This window comes from Hevea brasiliensis, chromosome 14 (assembly GCF_030052815.1).
Source record: "Hevea brasiliensis isolate MT/VB/25A 57/8 chromosome 14, ASM3005281v1, whole genome shotgun sequence".
Taxonomy (NCBI): Eukaryota; Viridiplantae; Streptophyta; class Magnoliopsida; order Malpighiales; family Euphorbiaceae; genus Hevea; species Hevea brasiliensis.
Window position 1 is genome coordinate 85,352,722 of NC_079506.1, and position 14,774 is coordinate 85,367,495.

At 32.7% G+C, this 14,774-nt stretch overlaps 1 protein-coding gene across 1 annotated transcript; it reads right to left on the reverse strand.

Moving 5' to 3' along the window:
* Nucleotides 1-3,817: 3,817 nt before the first annotated feature.
* On the reverse strand, nt 3,818-7,127 carry LOC131173043 (receptor-like protein 9DC3). The gene is made up of 2 exons (XM_058134695.1): nt 5,237-7,127; nt 3,818-5,121 (listed from the first exon to the last, which is right to left on the reverse strand). Exons 1-2 carry the CDS (start codon nt 7,125-7,127, stop codon nt 3,818-3,820), a joined length of 3,195 nt encoding a protein of 1,064 aa, XP_057990678.1.
* Nucleotides 7,128-14,774: the final 7,647 nt, after the last annotated feature.

Sequence of the window (14,774 nt, forward strand, 5' to 3'; positions counted from 1 at the left end):
AATAACATAATAAGCCTTCATTCGCATGTGGCAATGGTAGACCAAATTCTTTGGTGCATAAAAATTAAAGTTAAACATATTTTCTGGCTTTGCTTTTCTTTGATTATTAGACATATCAATCAACTTCTAATTTGTATGATGAGTAAACTTTATTTTTCATCATATTCTGCACGATTCTTTATACAAAACAAGTAGAATTTATTTTCTATGACCTTTATTTCCACAAGCATTTAATTGGATGGATTCTCAAGTTTGACACATCAATTTACTTCTAATTTGAATGATGACTTAAGTCTATTTTTCACCATTTTCTACACCATTCTTTAGGCAAAACAAGTGGAATTTAATTTTTATGACATTTATTTTCACAAGCATATAACTAGATGGATTCTCGAGTTTGACTTGGTTTTTCTTTGATTATTAGATAATATCAATCAATTTCTAATTTGAATAATGACTTAACTCTATTTTTCACCATATTCTACACCATTTTTTAAGCATAACAAGTGGAATTTAATTTTTATGACATTTATTTCCACAAGCATTTAATTTGATGGATTCTCAAGTCACTACAAGCATTTTTCTTTTTTACAATTAATTTTGATTGAAACTTAAAAATTCATAATTTTAGAGACGATTTTAATACTATTAAGCTTTGTCCTTTTAATTACAAAGGTTGATATTACCAACACATACGAGAAAAAAAAAAAATGATTCTTCTCCGATGTAAAGAGACCAAGCACAATACCATTAATGTCGTTCAAGGTTCACTGCTGAATAGATTATTCTATCAGTTATTTCAAATGTTATTGTACGCAATATTTCTAGATTTTATTTAAACATATAGTTAAATCCTTGAATTTTTTTTTTTGATAAGCATATATATTATTAATCAAAAAGTCAAAACAAACTTAGCATGCCTTGCTCATTTAAACCCGACCATTAGACCTCCCTAATACAACTTTTTATTGTATTAATTATCCTTGAACTTCTTAAAATGCATAAATGTGCAATTTCTAACTTTAGTATTTTAATTAATTAAAACAGATTGCACATAATCATAACCTTTTACTCTATATAGATATCGGCCCATAATTTGTAGATTGATATATCATTAATTCTGTAATTTTCAAGACATTAATTAGAGCACTTAATTTTCTTAATTAATTAAAAAAAATGATCAATGAATAAATTATGATATATATTAAAGATAGCCCTTGAACCAACTGAAGTGAGATCTTGACAAAGTTGCTGAAAGAGATAATGTCCTCACCATCCAACTAACATTAAACTGAAGTTCAAGTGTTCCATGACGCAAAATAGCTCCTAACCAGTTAATGTGACGTGTCACAAGGTAATGATTAGTTTTTTTTTTTTTTTTTTTAAAGTATTCAAAGGAGGTCTGAAGACTATATAATATTTGGTGGATCACAAAGCAAGAGATAGCCCATTCTATTAAATAACTTTCACCATACAGGTGATAAACTCACAATTTGTACAATTAGGGAAAGTCTCGAGAACTTCTTGTTCCTTATCCCTTTAAACATAGTAATCAGCTGATTTAGGTAACTAATGCAAATATGTATGCATATGCTATAGCAATTTCAAGTTTAGAGATTTTGATTTTAAGAAATTCGAGTGGTGGATTAGTTTTATAGTCTATTTTCTTTTTTATTTTTAGGAAATATTTTATTTTTGATTAATTGTGAAACTTTGAAATTTTGTAAATTGTAATGTTTATAATGTTTGTGGTTTTAAAAAGTTAAAACATTTTAAATTTTTTCATATGAATTTCGGTTAATTATGTTATATTGATCTCTAGAATAAAACTCTTATCCTCATTAGAAGGAATCCATCAATGTATGAAGATAATTCTATAAAAAAAAAATAAATAAAAATGAAGAAAATCCTAATAGTATTTTTAATTAAGTATTATTCTTGAGAAGTCAATGATTTTGATATAATTAAGTATTATACTACGTACTACATGTCGCTTCTACTATTGCTTAAAGCTTTGGAATTGTATATGCAATGCAATCTTCACTTGTGCCAGAAGATACAAAGAAGATGTGTTTTCCTCTAGCTATTGGTGGATAAAAGGAATCTTACCTTGCCAGTTACCCCACGAAGGAGAAGAAATTAAATGTAATGGAAGAATTCTTCAATAGTTTCAGTTTTCATGAATTTCTTCAAAATGATTATGTTATTGGCCATTCCAAATTTTTCATGTTTCAACTTTCACCTTCAAGTTCAGGCGTTGCACGCGCAAAGGATAATCATGGGCTGGAATTTGGGCTTTTAATCCAAATGTTACTAATCACTAATTGATAGTTTATTGATTAGTTTACTAATATGTCCTTAATAATATACATTGAAAAAAATATCCATTAGTTCTAACAATAATTTGAAAGTTTAAGTTATTTAATTTTTAATGGAGCAGTATAATTGGAAAGTATGTTAGGGAAAAGTTAAACAAAATTTATTACCTTAACTTTATTAACTATATTTTCTTGAATTATGTAAAAATATAAGTAAGCCTTATCTTTGTGGGACGAAGGGATTACAATTCAATTAAAGGAATTCAAAAAAATATTTTTATAAAATTTGTGTTTAAAATATATTTTAAAATGATAGAATTCTTTTGAGTTTTCTTAAAATAATAGGAGAAGGACGAGTAGGTAGGACAAGGTTTGTTTTCTCCTTTTCCGCACCTGCCTCATTAGGTATCAAGTGAAATGACCAAGGAGAAGGTAAAGTAGGAAGGGATTTCTTATTTTAATTCTTTAATTTTATAATAAATAAAAATATATACTTGTAATATATTATCATAACCTACAAATATACCTGGTTATGATCAATGGCATCCCAAATCTTGAAGGGGACCCTGGATAGACCTGGTGTGTGACCTCGGTGATTTCATTCAACTGAATAGCGGTAAGTCAATTGCACTTAATTAGGTTTGGTATAAGACAAATTTATTATCTTCATTTTTTTTAGAAAATGAATAAAGAGAAAAACAAAAACACACAGAGTAACAAAGGACAAACTTTCTGAAAGGTCACGCATGCTGCAACAAATAAAGAATTCTGCTAAGAGCGTCTTGCAACCACATCAATCCAGCTAGAAAAGAATGTGCATAATGTGCCAGTCAATCAGCACATAAGTTGGCCTCACGATAAATATGCTGAAAATGTAACTACTGATCCCTGTTCAACAAACGGCAAATATGGTCCAAGATTGATATATTGTAGCTCAAATCGGGGTTTCATTCAAAATAAAGGAATATATAGTCAGACTATAGCTCAACGATAACAAAATAGAAATTAAAATCTAACACAAGTTCCCAATCTTAGACATACAAAACTTCCATTATTTTAAGAAAACTTCTACATGTAGAAAACAGAGACGAAGAGAGAAGCATAACAAGATAAATTTATACATGATAGAACAACTGTGCTAGATTTGCCCCCACATTCACATGTGCTATGCACCTAAGACCGTATCTTCATTTGGCCGCATCTTCTTAGTTATTCTTCATCTACCTAACAAGGTCGAAAATTAAAAAAAAAAAAAAAAGAATTGTAAGAAATGCATGGTAAATGGATAAAATCTTGTAACAAGAAGCTCAAATATTGTGCCAATTAACAATAAGAATAATTTATTTCCTAAAAAAACAATTTAAGTATATTTATATAAAAAGAGATAAACAAAAAAAAAAAGAAAGAAAGCTAATTAACCTGAAATTATATGCAAAGCAAGAAATATCATGAAATATTACCTGCAAACACCAGTCACATTGAAAGTTTCCCTTTGAAGATTAATTGCTAAATCTTTTTAACTTTCGATGCCCTTCACCTTCAACCATCCTCACAACCCATGTAGGTTTTCTTGTTTTAAACACAACATATCCCATTGCAATACCAAATATTACTCCACATCCATACCCTGCCGATACAACTTTCCAACCAAATCCAATTTTAGACTTGGAATCAATTTCTTTTGATGCTGCTGGTTGTTGCCTCTCCCCATTGTCACATTTTTCTAGCGGAAATCCGCACAATCCCAAATTTCCTTCATATGAAATGCTATCGAATGTGTTGAACTGCTTTCCTTCAGGTACAGGTCCTTCAAGTTGATTATTTGAAACCCGAAACACTTCCAAAAATGTCAGATATGTCAACTGCATTGGAATCCTTCCAACAAGAAGATTTGAAGAGAGGTCTAAAGATTCCAAATTGCTCAAATTCCCCAATGATGGTTGAATATTGCCTGTGAGTTGATTGTGAGACAAGTTGAGCAACTTAAGTGATTTAAGTTTTCCAATTGACTGTGGGATCTCCCCTGTGAATTTATTGCCCGACAAATCAATGGATGTAAGAAGTGTTTGGATTTTCACCAACTCAATCTCTAAGCCTTTGAGTGTCAGACTCACAGAATAATCATATGAAGAATAATTTGGTGCTCCCATGTATTTCATATTCAAATCAAAGATCATCATTGCCTTGAAATTATTGAAATACTCTGCAGGTAAAGGTCCGTTAAACATGTTGTTGGAGAGGTCAAAAATTCGTAGCTTTGAGAATGAATAATTGGTAGAGGTCCCTTTCACCAAACCATGAAATTTATTGGATTTTAGAATTAGAATTTGTAGCTTCGAAAGTGTTGCCAGAAAATGGGGGAATGTGTCATCTATATTATTGTTTCCAATATCTAAAATTTCCAAATTTGTACAATTGCAGATGGAAGGTGGAATTTTCCCTTGCAGTTGGTTACCATTGAAGTTCAAATATCTCAAGTTGTTGCCTATTGAAAACGATTCAAGGATGGTTCCATGGAATTTGTTCATGCCCAAGTGCAATACTGAAAGATTGTTGCTGAAATTTCCCAAACATTGTGGCATGAAGCCGTTCAAACTATTGTTTGACAGGTCAAGAATTTGAAGAGAATTTAACTCGCAAACTGCAGAAGAGACTTCTCCTATCAATTTATTGGATGAAAGAATGACAACACTCAACCTCACAAGTTTGAAAATTGAACTTGGAATTGGGCCATGTAACAAGTTGTTGGATAAATCGAGGTATGCTAAACTTGAAAGCCTGCTTCCTTGGATAGTGATGCGACCTGTAAAATAGTTTGAAGTTTGTAAGATAATTAGGAATTTGACCACTGAGATTGTTGTTTTAGAGGTCCAAAATTTGAAGTTGTTTAAGGTTTTCAAATGAGGAAGGAATCTCACCTTTAAAATTGTTATCGGAGAGATCCAATAAGAAGATGTCTTTAAGCCCCGTAAGTAAGGATGAAATTTGACCACTGAGATTGTTGTTGCTGAGGTCCAAAATTAGAAGATGTTTAAGGTTTTCAAATGAGGAGGGAATCTCACCATTAAAATTGTTGTAGGAGAGACCCAATAAAAAAAGTTCTTTAAGACTTCCAAGTGAGGATGGAATTTGACCACTGAGATTGTTGTTGCTGAGGTACATTTCTTCAAGTTGTTTAAGGTTTTCAAATGAGGAGGGAATCTCATCATTAAAATTGTTATAGGAGAGGTCCAATATAAAGAGTTCCTTAAGGCTTCCAAGTGAGGATGGAATTTGACCACCGAGACTGCTGTTGCGGAGGCTCAAAGTACGAAGCTGTTTAAGGTTTCCAAATGAGGAGGGAATCTCACCATTAAAATTGTTGTGGGAGAGGACCAATGAAACCAATTTGGATAGATGACTGATATCTGGGAATTTCCCATGCAATTGGCTTCTCCTTAGTTTAAGAGACGTCAAAGAAGAAGACAAATTTATCAAGGAACTAAGTGCAACCAAAGACATGTTTACACCACTCAAGTCCAATTCTTGTAACTGGGTTAGGTTTTGAACAAGCTTTTTAAAATAAGTGCTTTCTTGTATCAAATCATAATTATCAGAAAGATCAAGTGAAACCAGTACAGATAGATGACTGATATCTGGGAATTTCCCATGCAATTGGCTTCTCCTTAGTTTAAGAGACGTCAAAGAAGAAGACAAATTCATCAAGGAACTAAGTGCAACCAAAGACATGTTTACACCACTCAAGTCCAATTCTTGTAACTGGGTTAGGTTTTGAACAAGCTTTTTAAAATAAGTGCTTTCTTGTATCAAATCATAGTTATCAGAAAGATCAAGTGAAACCAGTACAGATAGATGACTGATATCTGGGAATTTGCCATGCAATTGGCTTCTGCTTAGTTTAAGAGACGTCAAAGAAGAAGACAAATTCATCAAGGAACTAAGTGCGACCAAAGACATGTTTACACCACTCAAGTCCAATTCTTGTAACTGGGTTAGGTTTTGAACAAGCTTTTTAAAATAAGTGCTTTCTTGTATCAAATCATAGTTATCAGAAAGATCAAGTGAAACCAGTACAGATAGATGACTGATATCTGGGAATTTGCCTTCCAATGAACAAGAATGGAGATTGAGAGATGTCAAAGAAAAAGACAAATTCATCAGGGAACTAGGTGCAACCAAAGACATGTTTACTTCACTCAAGTCTAATTCCCGTAACTGGGATAAGTTATGAACAAGCTCATTAAAAGTAGTGGCTTCAAGTATTAAATAATTGTTCCTAGAAACATCAAGCGAAACCAAACCAGACAGATAAGAAATTTCTAGTGGAATTCGGCCCTCAAAAACAGAGTAGTTTAGGTTAAGATATGATAAATTCAAAAACTGGCCAAACTGAGGTACAATTTGAGAGCGGTTGAAATCATTGTTAGAGAGGTCAAGCTTTTGGAGATGAGGAAGGAAGAAAAGAGCATTATTAGAATGGATGGTACCATAGAGCAAGCTAGAAGAAAGGTTAAGGCCAATTACATTACCCGTTTCTATGTCGCAAGTGACCCCATCCCACCAGCAGCAATCCGTGCCCTCTTTCCAAGACTCAGTCTTTGGATAAGGCTTGGGGTAAGGGAAATCCCAGGAAGAGGCATCACTTGTGATGGAAAAGGTTTTCTTGAATTGGAGCAAGGCAAGACTCTGGTCATGCTGGCACAGCATGGCAGCAGAGGAGGAATTAAAAGAAAAAGATAGAGAAGCTTGAAAATGCAAGTGAAACAAAAAGAAGCAGAGAAAGTGAGCAAGCCACAGTAGACTAGCCATTCTCTTGAAGTGGAAAGCAAAAGTTGAAAAGTTCGAGTTATTAAAAAATCAGTGTAACCATTTGGAATTTACAATCCGAATGGAGAGAGGAAAAATAATTTCTATATCATGAGTTATTGGTTTGCAATTCTGTAGGACGTGAAGACCGAAGACCAAAGAAGCAGACAAACACTCTTCTTTTACCATTTTTTTTTTTTTAATGGAACTTTTATTTTTCTTTCTTCAATGATTATAATAGAGTTAGACTTTACGCTAACAAAAAAGATATTTGATTTTTATACTCTAGATTAGTTTAAACAACAAGACTACTTCAAATTACAGCCTTTTTGCTTTGATCTTAATTGAATATCAGATGCTCTATATCACAGCTTTGCATAGTTTATTATTATTAGCTAATATTTTTTTGTTATATATTAATTTTTAAAACATTAACAAAAAAGGTTTTCTCAACTCCTATATGAGGAGATATACAACCTAATTTGCATTACAGTGCACATGTGGTTATATATATATATATATATATATATATATATATATATATATAATTAAATGCCTATACTAGTGGTTTAATATGGTCTTAAAATTTGTAAATTAGCTATAATTAAAGAAATCGGAAATTTAAAAAATGTTATTTATTAACACGATATTAAACATCCGATCCTATATCATTAAAAATAAATAAATTAGTACATAATATTATGTTAGATATCAAATACCTAGCCTCTTCATCCTTTTACAGGGTGCTTTGATTTCTCCTAGACACTCATTTTCTTTCTCTTTTTTAACTCTCCTCTCTTGCTTTCTCCATTTTAAGATTGATATTTTTCATTCTTCTCTTTCTTCCTCCCCAAAATTGAGGTAATAAACACATAAAACATAAAATTAAAGAAATTTTGTATGGTGTAACTTAGTTAATATATTTGTAATTGTTTTTATATTTCTCTAATATATATATATATATATATATATATATATATATATATATATATTTCCAATTTATCATAGAAGTGAATTATTTTCAATTTATGTATTTTTTCAACAAGACTTATAACTACTAATGAATATAATTTTTAGGAGTATCACTTGCTAAAGGATTCACAAAAATAGTAATACATTATAAAAGTTGCTTCTATCAAGACAAGTATGGCCGTGAAGACCAGGGCAAGCATTTTAATGACTTCAATTTCTCCGTTTTTAACAATAAAATATTAAAAATAATAATTTTAGTATTAAATAATTTTTGTTTCATGTACTTCAATTTCTTTTTTTAATTTATTTTTAATTAAAATTTTAAATAATTTTAATATTTAAAAATTAAAAATTATATTTTATTATTAAAAAATATTTTATTAGATGTTGAAAGTATAAATTTATTTGGTTTTTTTTTTTTTACAATTCTCTTTAAAAATAAAGAAGATTGTATACTCGTAATGATTGCATTTAAACCTCTAATCAATAAATTGATGCATGAGCATGACGTAAGGATTAGCTAAGCTAAAATCTGAATCTGCGATTGAAAAATAATATGTATTCGTCAGTTTCCAGTCTTGCTCTGCCAAATATGAAGGAGACTTTACATCTAGAAATAGTTTGATCTATTTCAATCCAAGCGCAGGCGTGAACGCCGGGGCAGGGAGTTAATAAGTAATGACCTTATCTATTTCATTGTTCAAAGTCTACTGCTATCTCAATCCAAGCTTCAAAGGAGGTTTCAGTCAAGTCAAGACGATTTATTTTGAAGATAATGTTCGGGAGTGTCAATTTCCATAGGGTTTCACTTTCCATAGTCAACTATTTCTATCAAGACAAATATGACTACGAGGACGAAGGCATGGGTTTTGAAGGCTTCAACACTCTATTTTCCCTTGTCCATTTTCTCGAGATAAAGACTTGTCATTTTCAACTATAAAATAATGAAGTTTTAATTAGCACAGTCGAAATCCTAATTGATAAAGAATAATGAAACTCCTTACCGACTCGATTAACTTCATTCAATTTATTAGGTTAGGCAATGAAAATATTGGTTTGTAATCTCAAATTTTATATATATATATATATATATATATATGTTTATTTAATATAATGATAAAAGACATTCAAATTTTAAATATCTTAATTACAATTAAAATATACCTACTTTTAATTAACTAAGACTCTGATTAATAACATAATAAGCCTTTATTCACATGTGGCAATGGTAGACCAAATTCTTTGGTGCATATGAATTGAAGTTAAACACATTTTCTGGCTTTGCTTTTCTTTGATTATTAGACATATCAATCAACTTGTAATTTGTATGATGACTCAACTCTATTCTTCATCATATTTTACACCATTCTTTACGCATAACAAGTAAAATTTAATTTCTATAACCTTTATTTCCACAAGCATTTAATTGGATGGATTCTCAAGTTTGACTTCGCTTTACTTTGATTGTTAGACATATTGTTATTTTTGTGGCTTGAATTTTGGATATATTTTTTCATAGACCCAAATTGTGACCCAACCCGAAAGTTTCGCGCTGCAACCCGATTGGGATAACAAGTGAGATCTGTGTGGACCAGTATAAATATTATAATATTCTACCCTTTGTGGTAGATTCGGGAAACACACTGGGGTTGGGGTTTGAGAGTTCTGATTGATTGTATCTTGCTCTTTTTATCATAGTGGAACCTTTTTCTCTTGTCTTGCCCGTTGACATAGACCTTACGGTTGAACCACATTAAATCCTGTGTTATTCTTCTTCTCTTTTCAACACTGTGTGATTGTGCGATTTATGTGTGTGCCTTAGATTTGCGTGCTTGTTATAACAAACTGGTATTAGAGCTTTGTGTGCAAAACCTAGGGTTTACAGATGGCATCATCTTCAATAAAGTATGAGATGAAAAAGTTTGATGGTGGATCGAGTTTCAGTCTGTGGAAGATTAAAATTAAATCTTCCTTGATCCTACAAGGTCTATGGAAGGCAATCGAGGATAACTTTCCAGAAGGTATAAAAGAGACGAAGAAGGCTGATCTAAAGGAGAGAACCTTGAGTGCAATTTTCATGAGCGTAACTGATAATATCCTAAGCGAGATTGTTGGTAAAATCTCAACATCTGCGGCATAGAAGAAATTAGAGAAGTTATACTCTACCAAATCGCTGACCAACCGCTTGTATCTAAAGAAAAGACTTTACAATTTGAGAATGAGCGAAGGTACGCCCATTAAAGAATATCTGGATGAATTCAATTCAATCATTATGGATATGAAGAATATTGATATTGAGATTGATAGTGAAGATTAGGCCCTTATTGTGTTATGTTCTTTGCCACCCTCCTATGAAACTTTTGTTGATACTCTGTTGTATGGGAAAGATAATATTTCACTAGACGATGTTAGTAATTCTCTAAAATCGAAGGAGTTCAAAAAGAAATTTCCAAATAATAGAGAAAGATTTGAGGGGGAAGGTTTGGTGAGCAGAGGAAGAACACATTCAAGGGAGGGTTCTTCCAATAGGAAGAAATCTAAGGCCAGATCTAAGTCAAGAATAAAAAGGCCAACTGTTTTGAGTGCAGGGAGCAAGGTCACTATAAGAGAGACTATCCTAAGTTGAAAAATAAAAAGGGAAAACAACCAGAAAGTTCTGCGAATGTGGTTGATAGTTTTATTGATTCTGATGGTGATGACAGTGCTGGAGAAATTTTATCTGTGAGTTCAGATCATGGACAAAATTCCTAGATTCTTGATACTGGTGCTACTTATAATATGTGTCCACACAGAAACTGGTTTATCACTTACAAACAGATGAGTGGCAAGGTGTTTTTGGGCAATGATTGTGCATTATCTGTTGAAGGAATTGGTAACATCAGATTGAGGATGTTTGATGGCGTTGTCAGAACTATAGAGTGTTGTCATGTTTAAGAACTAAAAAGGAACCTGATTTCTCTTGGGACACTTAACTCTTATGGGTTCGAATGGAGATGTTAATCCCTTTGATAAAAGGGAATATTTGATTTTTCACTAACTCGGATTACCCAGATACACAAGTAAATGAGACAACCTTAGTGAATTAATATCGTGTGGAGGTTTTTTCATTCATGGGATCATTTTGCGTATTTGTTAAAATTTGATTTGAGAATCGGATAAGAACTCTTCTCCGATCTCTTTTAAATATTTACTAAGATTTTGATTAGAGATCGGATAAGAACTCTCCTCCGATCTCTTTTAAATATTAAAAATTTTAATTGAGAATCGGATAAGAACTCTCCTCCGATCTCTTTTAAATATTTATTAAAATTTTTGATTGAGAATCGGATAAGAACTCTCTTCCGATCTCTTTTAAATATTTATTAAAATTTTGATTAGAGATCGGATAAGAACTCTCCTCCGATCTCTTTTAGATATTTATTAGAATTTTTGATTGAGAATCGGATAAGAACTCTCTTCTGATCTCTTTTAAATATTTATTAAAATTTTGATTAGAGATCGGATAAGAACTCTCCTCCGATCTCTTTTAAATATTCATTAAAAATTTTAATTGAGAATCGGATAAGAACTCTCCTCCGATCTCTTTTAGACATTAAAAATTTTTAATTGAGAACCGGATAAGAACTCTCCTCTGATATCAGTATAGATAAGGCTTTATGTGATCTTGGAGCCAGTGTTAGTCTGATGCCATTGTCTATCTATGAGAAAGTGAAGATTGGAGAAATGAAGCCTACTACCATATCACTACAGTTAGCAGATAGGTCTATTAAATTTCCAATTGGGGTAATTGAGAACGTTCCTCTGAAAGTTGGAAAATTTTTCATACCAGTGGATTTTGTGGTATTGGAGATGGAGGAGGATGTACACATTCCTATTATTCTTGGTAGACCTTTCCTTGCTACTGCCGGAGCTGTGATTGATGTAAAAAATGGGAGGCTTACATTAGAAGTTGGGGAAGAGAAAGTTGAATTTTATTTGTTTCAAGTAATGAAAAAGAAAGATGATTCAAATTCATGCTTGGGAATTGATGTGATAGATGAAGAGGTCAGAGAAGTGCTTAAAAAGCAACATCCTAAAGATCCCTTAGAAGCTTGTTTGGTTCATGACATCAAAAAAAGGGATGAGATTGAAGAAGCTGCAGAATATGCTATAATTCTGGAAGGAAATCCACCATTGCCTAAGGCTGATATTGAAAAGATTGGGGACTTGAAACAAGATACAACTTCATCATCAAAGCTTGAAAAAAGTGGAGCACCTAAGGTAGAGTTGAAACCTCTTCCAACAAATCTCAGGTATGCTTTTCTAGGTCAAAATTCTACATATCCTGTGATTGTTAGTGCTAAATTGACTGATTGTGAGGTTGAAAAATTATTAAGAGTTCTTAGAAAGCATAGAAGGATAATTGGTTATACCATTGATGATATTAAAGGAATACATCATACTTCCTCCGTGCATGCATAGAATTTTGTTGGAAAATGATCATAAAGCCTCTCGAGAATCACAAAGGAGATTGAATCCAAATATGAAAGAGGTTGTGAAAAAGGAGATCTTGAAATTGCTTGATGCAGGTATCATTTACCCTGTTTCTGACAGCAATTGGATAAGTCTAGTTCATGTTGTACCCAAGAAAGGGGGCATCACAGTAGTGAAAAATGAAAATGATGAACTAATACCTACAAGGACTGTAACTGGATGGAGAATGTGTATAGACTATCGGAAATTGAATAATGCAACTAGAAAGGACCATTTTCCATTACCATTTATAGATCAAATGCTTGAGAGACTAGCTCATCATTCTTATTTTTGCTATCTGGATGGCTATTCAGGGTTCTTTCAGTTCCCTATTCACCCAGATGATCGGGATAAAACTACCTTCACATGTCCTTATGGTACCTTTGCATATCGAAGGATGCCATTTGGACTATGTAATGCCCCTGCTACATTTCAAAGATGTATGATGTCCATATTTTCTGACATGATTGAGGATATTATGGAAGTGTTCATGGATGATTTTTCTGTATATGGTAAATCTTTTGATGAATGCTTATCTAACTTGTCTAAGGTTTTGCAGAGATGTGAAGAGTTCAATTTAGTTTTGAATTGGGAAAAGTGCCATTTTATGGTACAAGAAGGAATTGTTTTGGGACACCTTGTGTCAAATAGGGGTATTGAGGTGGACAAAGCAAAGGTAGAAATTATTGAGAAAATGCCACCCCCAACATCTGTGAAGGGAGTAAGGAGTTTCTTGGGGCATGCCGGATTTTACAGGAGATTTATCAAGGATTTCTCTAAGATTTCTAAACCTCTTACCAATTTATTGAGTAAAGATGTGGAATTCCATTTTGATACTAATTGTATAAATGCTTTTTGCAGGATAAAGAAGGCTTTGATATCTGCTCCTATTATGCAGCCACCCGATTAGTCACTACCTTTTGCGTTAATGTGCGATGCTAGTGATTATGCCATTGGGGCTGTTTTGGGACAAAGGAGAGATAAGAAGGTGTATGCAATATACTATGCAAGTAGGACCTTAGATGATGCTCAAATAAATTACTCTACTACAGAGAAAGAGTTTTTGGCAGTGGTATTTGCAGTAGACAAATTCAGGTCCTATCTTGTGGGGTCAAAGGTAATAGTGTACACGGATCATGCAGCTATCAAGTATCTCCTTCAGAAAAAAGAGGCTAAACCTAGATTGATAAGGTGGGTGCTACTCCTTCAAGAGTTTGACTTGGAAATTAAAGACAAGAAAGGAGTAGAAAATGTGGTAGCAGATCATCTATCTAGATTGAGGCAAGAACAAGGAGATAATTTGGGAAAAGAACTCCCAATAGATGATTATTTCCCTGATGAACAACTGTTAGTAATCATGAATGCAAAAATTCATTGGTATGCAGATTTTGTGAACTATCTAGTGTGCGGAATCCTTCCACTTGACCTAACATGGCAGCAAAAGAAGAAATTTCTTTTTGATGTGAAGGATTATGATTGGGAAGAGCCATTTTTGTTCAAAAGATGTGGAGATGGGCTGATTAGAAGATGTTTAGCTGATGAGGAGATAGGGAAAGTTATTAAAGATTGCCATTCTTCACTTTATGGGGGTCATATGAGTGTGACAAAGACTGCAGAAAAAGTTCTTCAAGCAGGGTTCTTCTGGCCACACATGTTTAAGGATGTGAGGAAGTTTGTAAATGCATGTGATAGGTGTCAAAGGATGGGTAATATCTCGAAGAGAGATGAAATGCCCCTCCAAAATATATTGGAAGTGGAACTATTTGATGTGTGGGGCATTGATTTCATGGGACCTTTTCTATCATCCTTGGGACACAAATACATTTTAGTTGGAGTAGATTATGTGAGCAAATGGGTTGAAGCTATACCATCTCCAACTAATGATGTTAGAGTTGTGATTAAGTTCCTTAAAAAGTTCATTTTCACAAGATTTGGAACTCCACGTGCAATTATAAGTGATGGAGGTTCTCATTTTTGCAACCATCAATTTGAAAGATTATTATAAAAATATGGAGTGAAGCATAAGGTTGCAACACCCTACCATCCGCAAACTAGTGGTCAAGTGGAGATCTCAAATAGAGAGTTGAAAAGAATTCTTGAAAAAACAGTGAATAGTTCAAGGAAAGATTGGTCACTAAAGTTAGATGATGCTCTTTGGGCCTATAG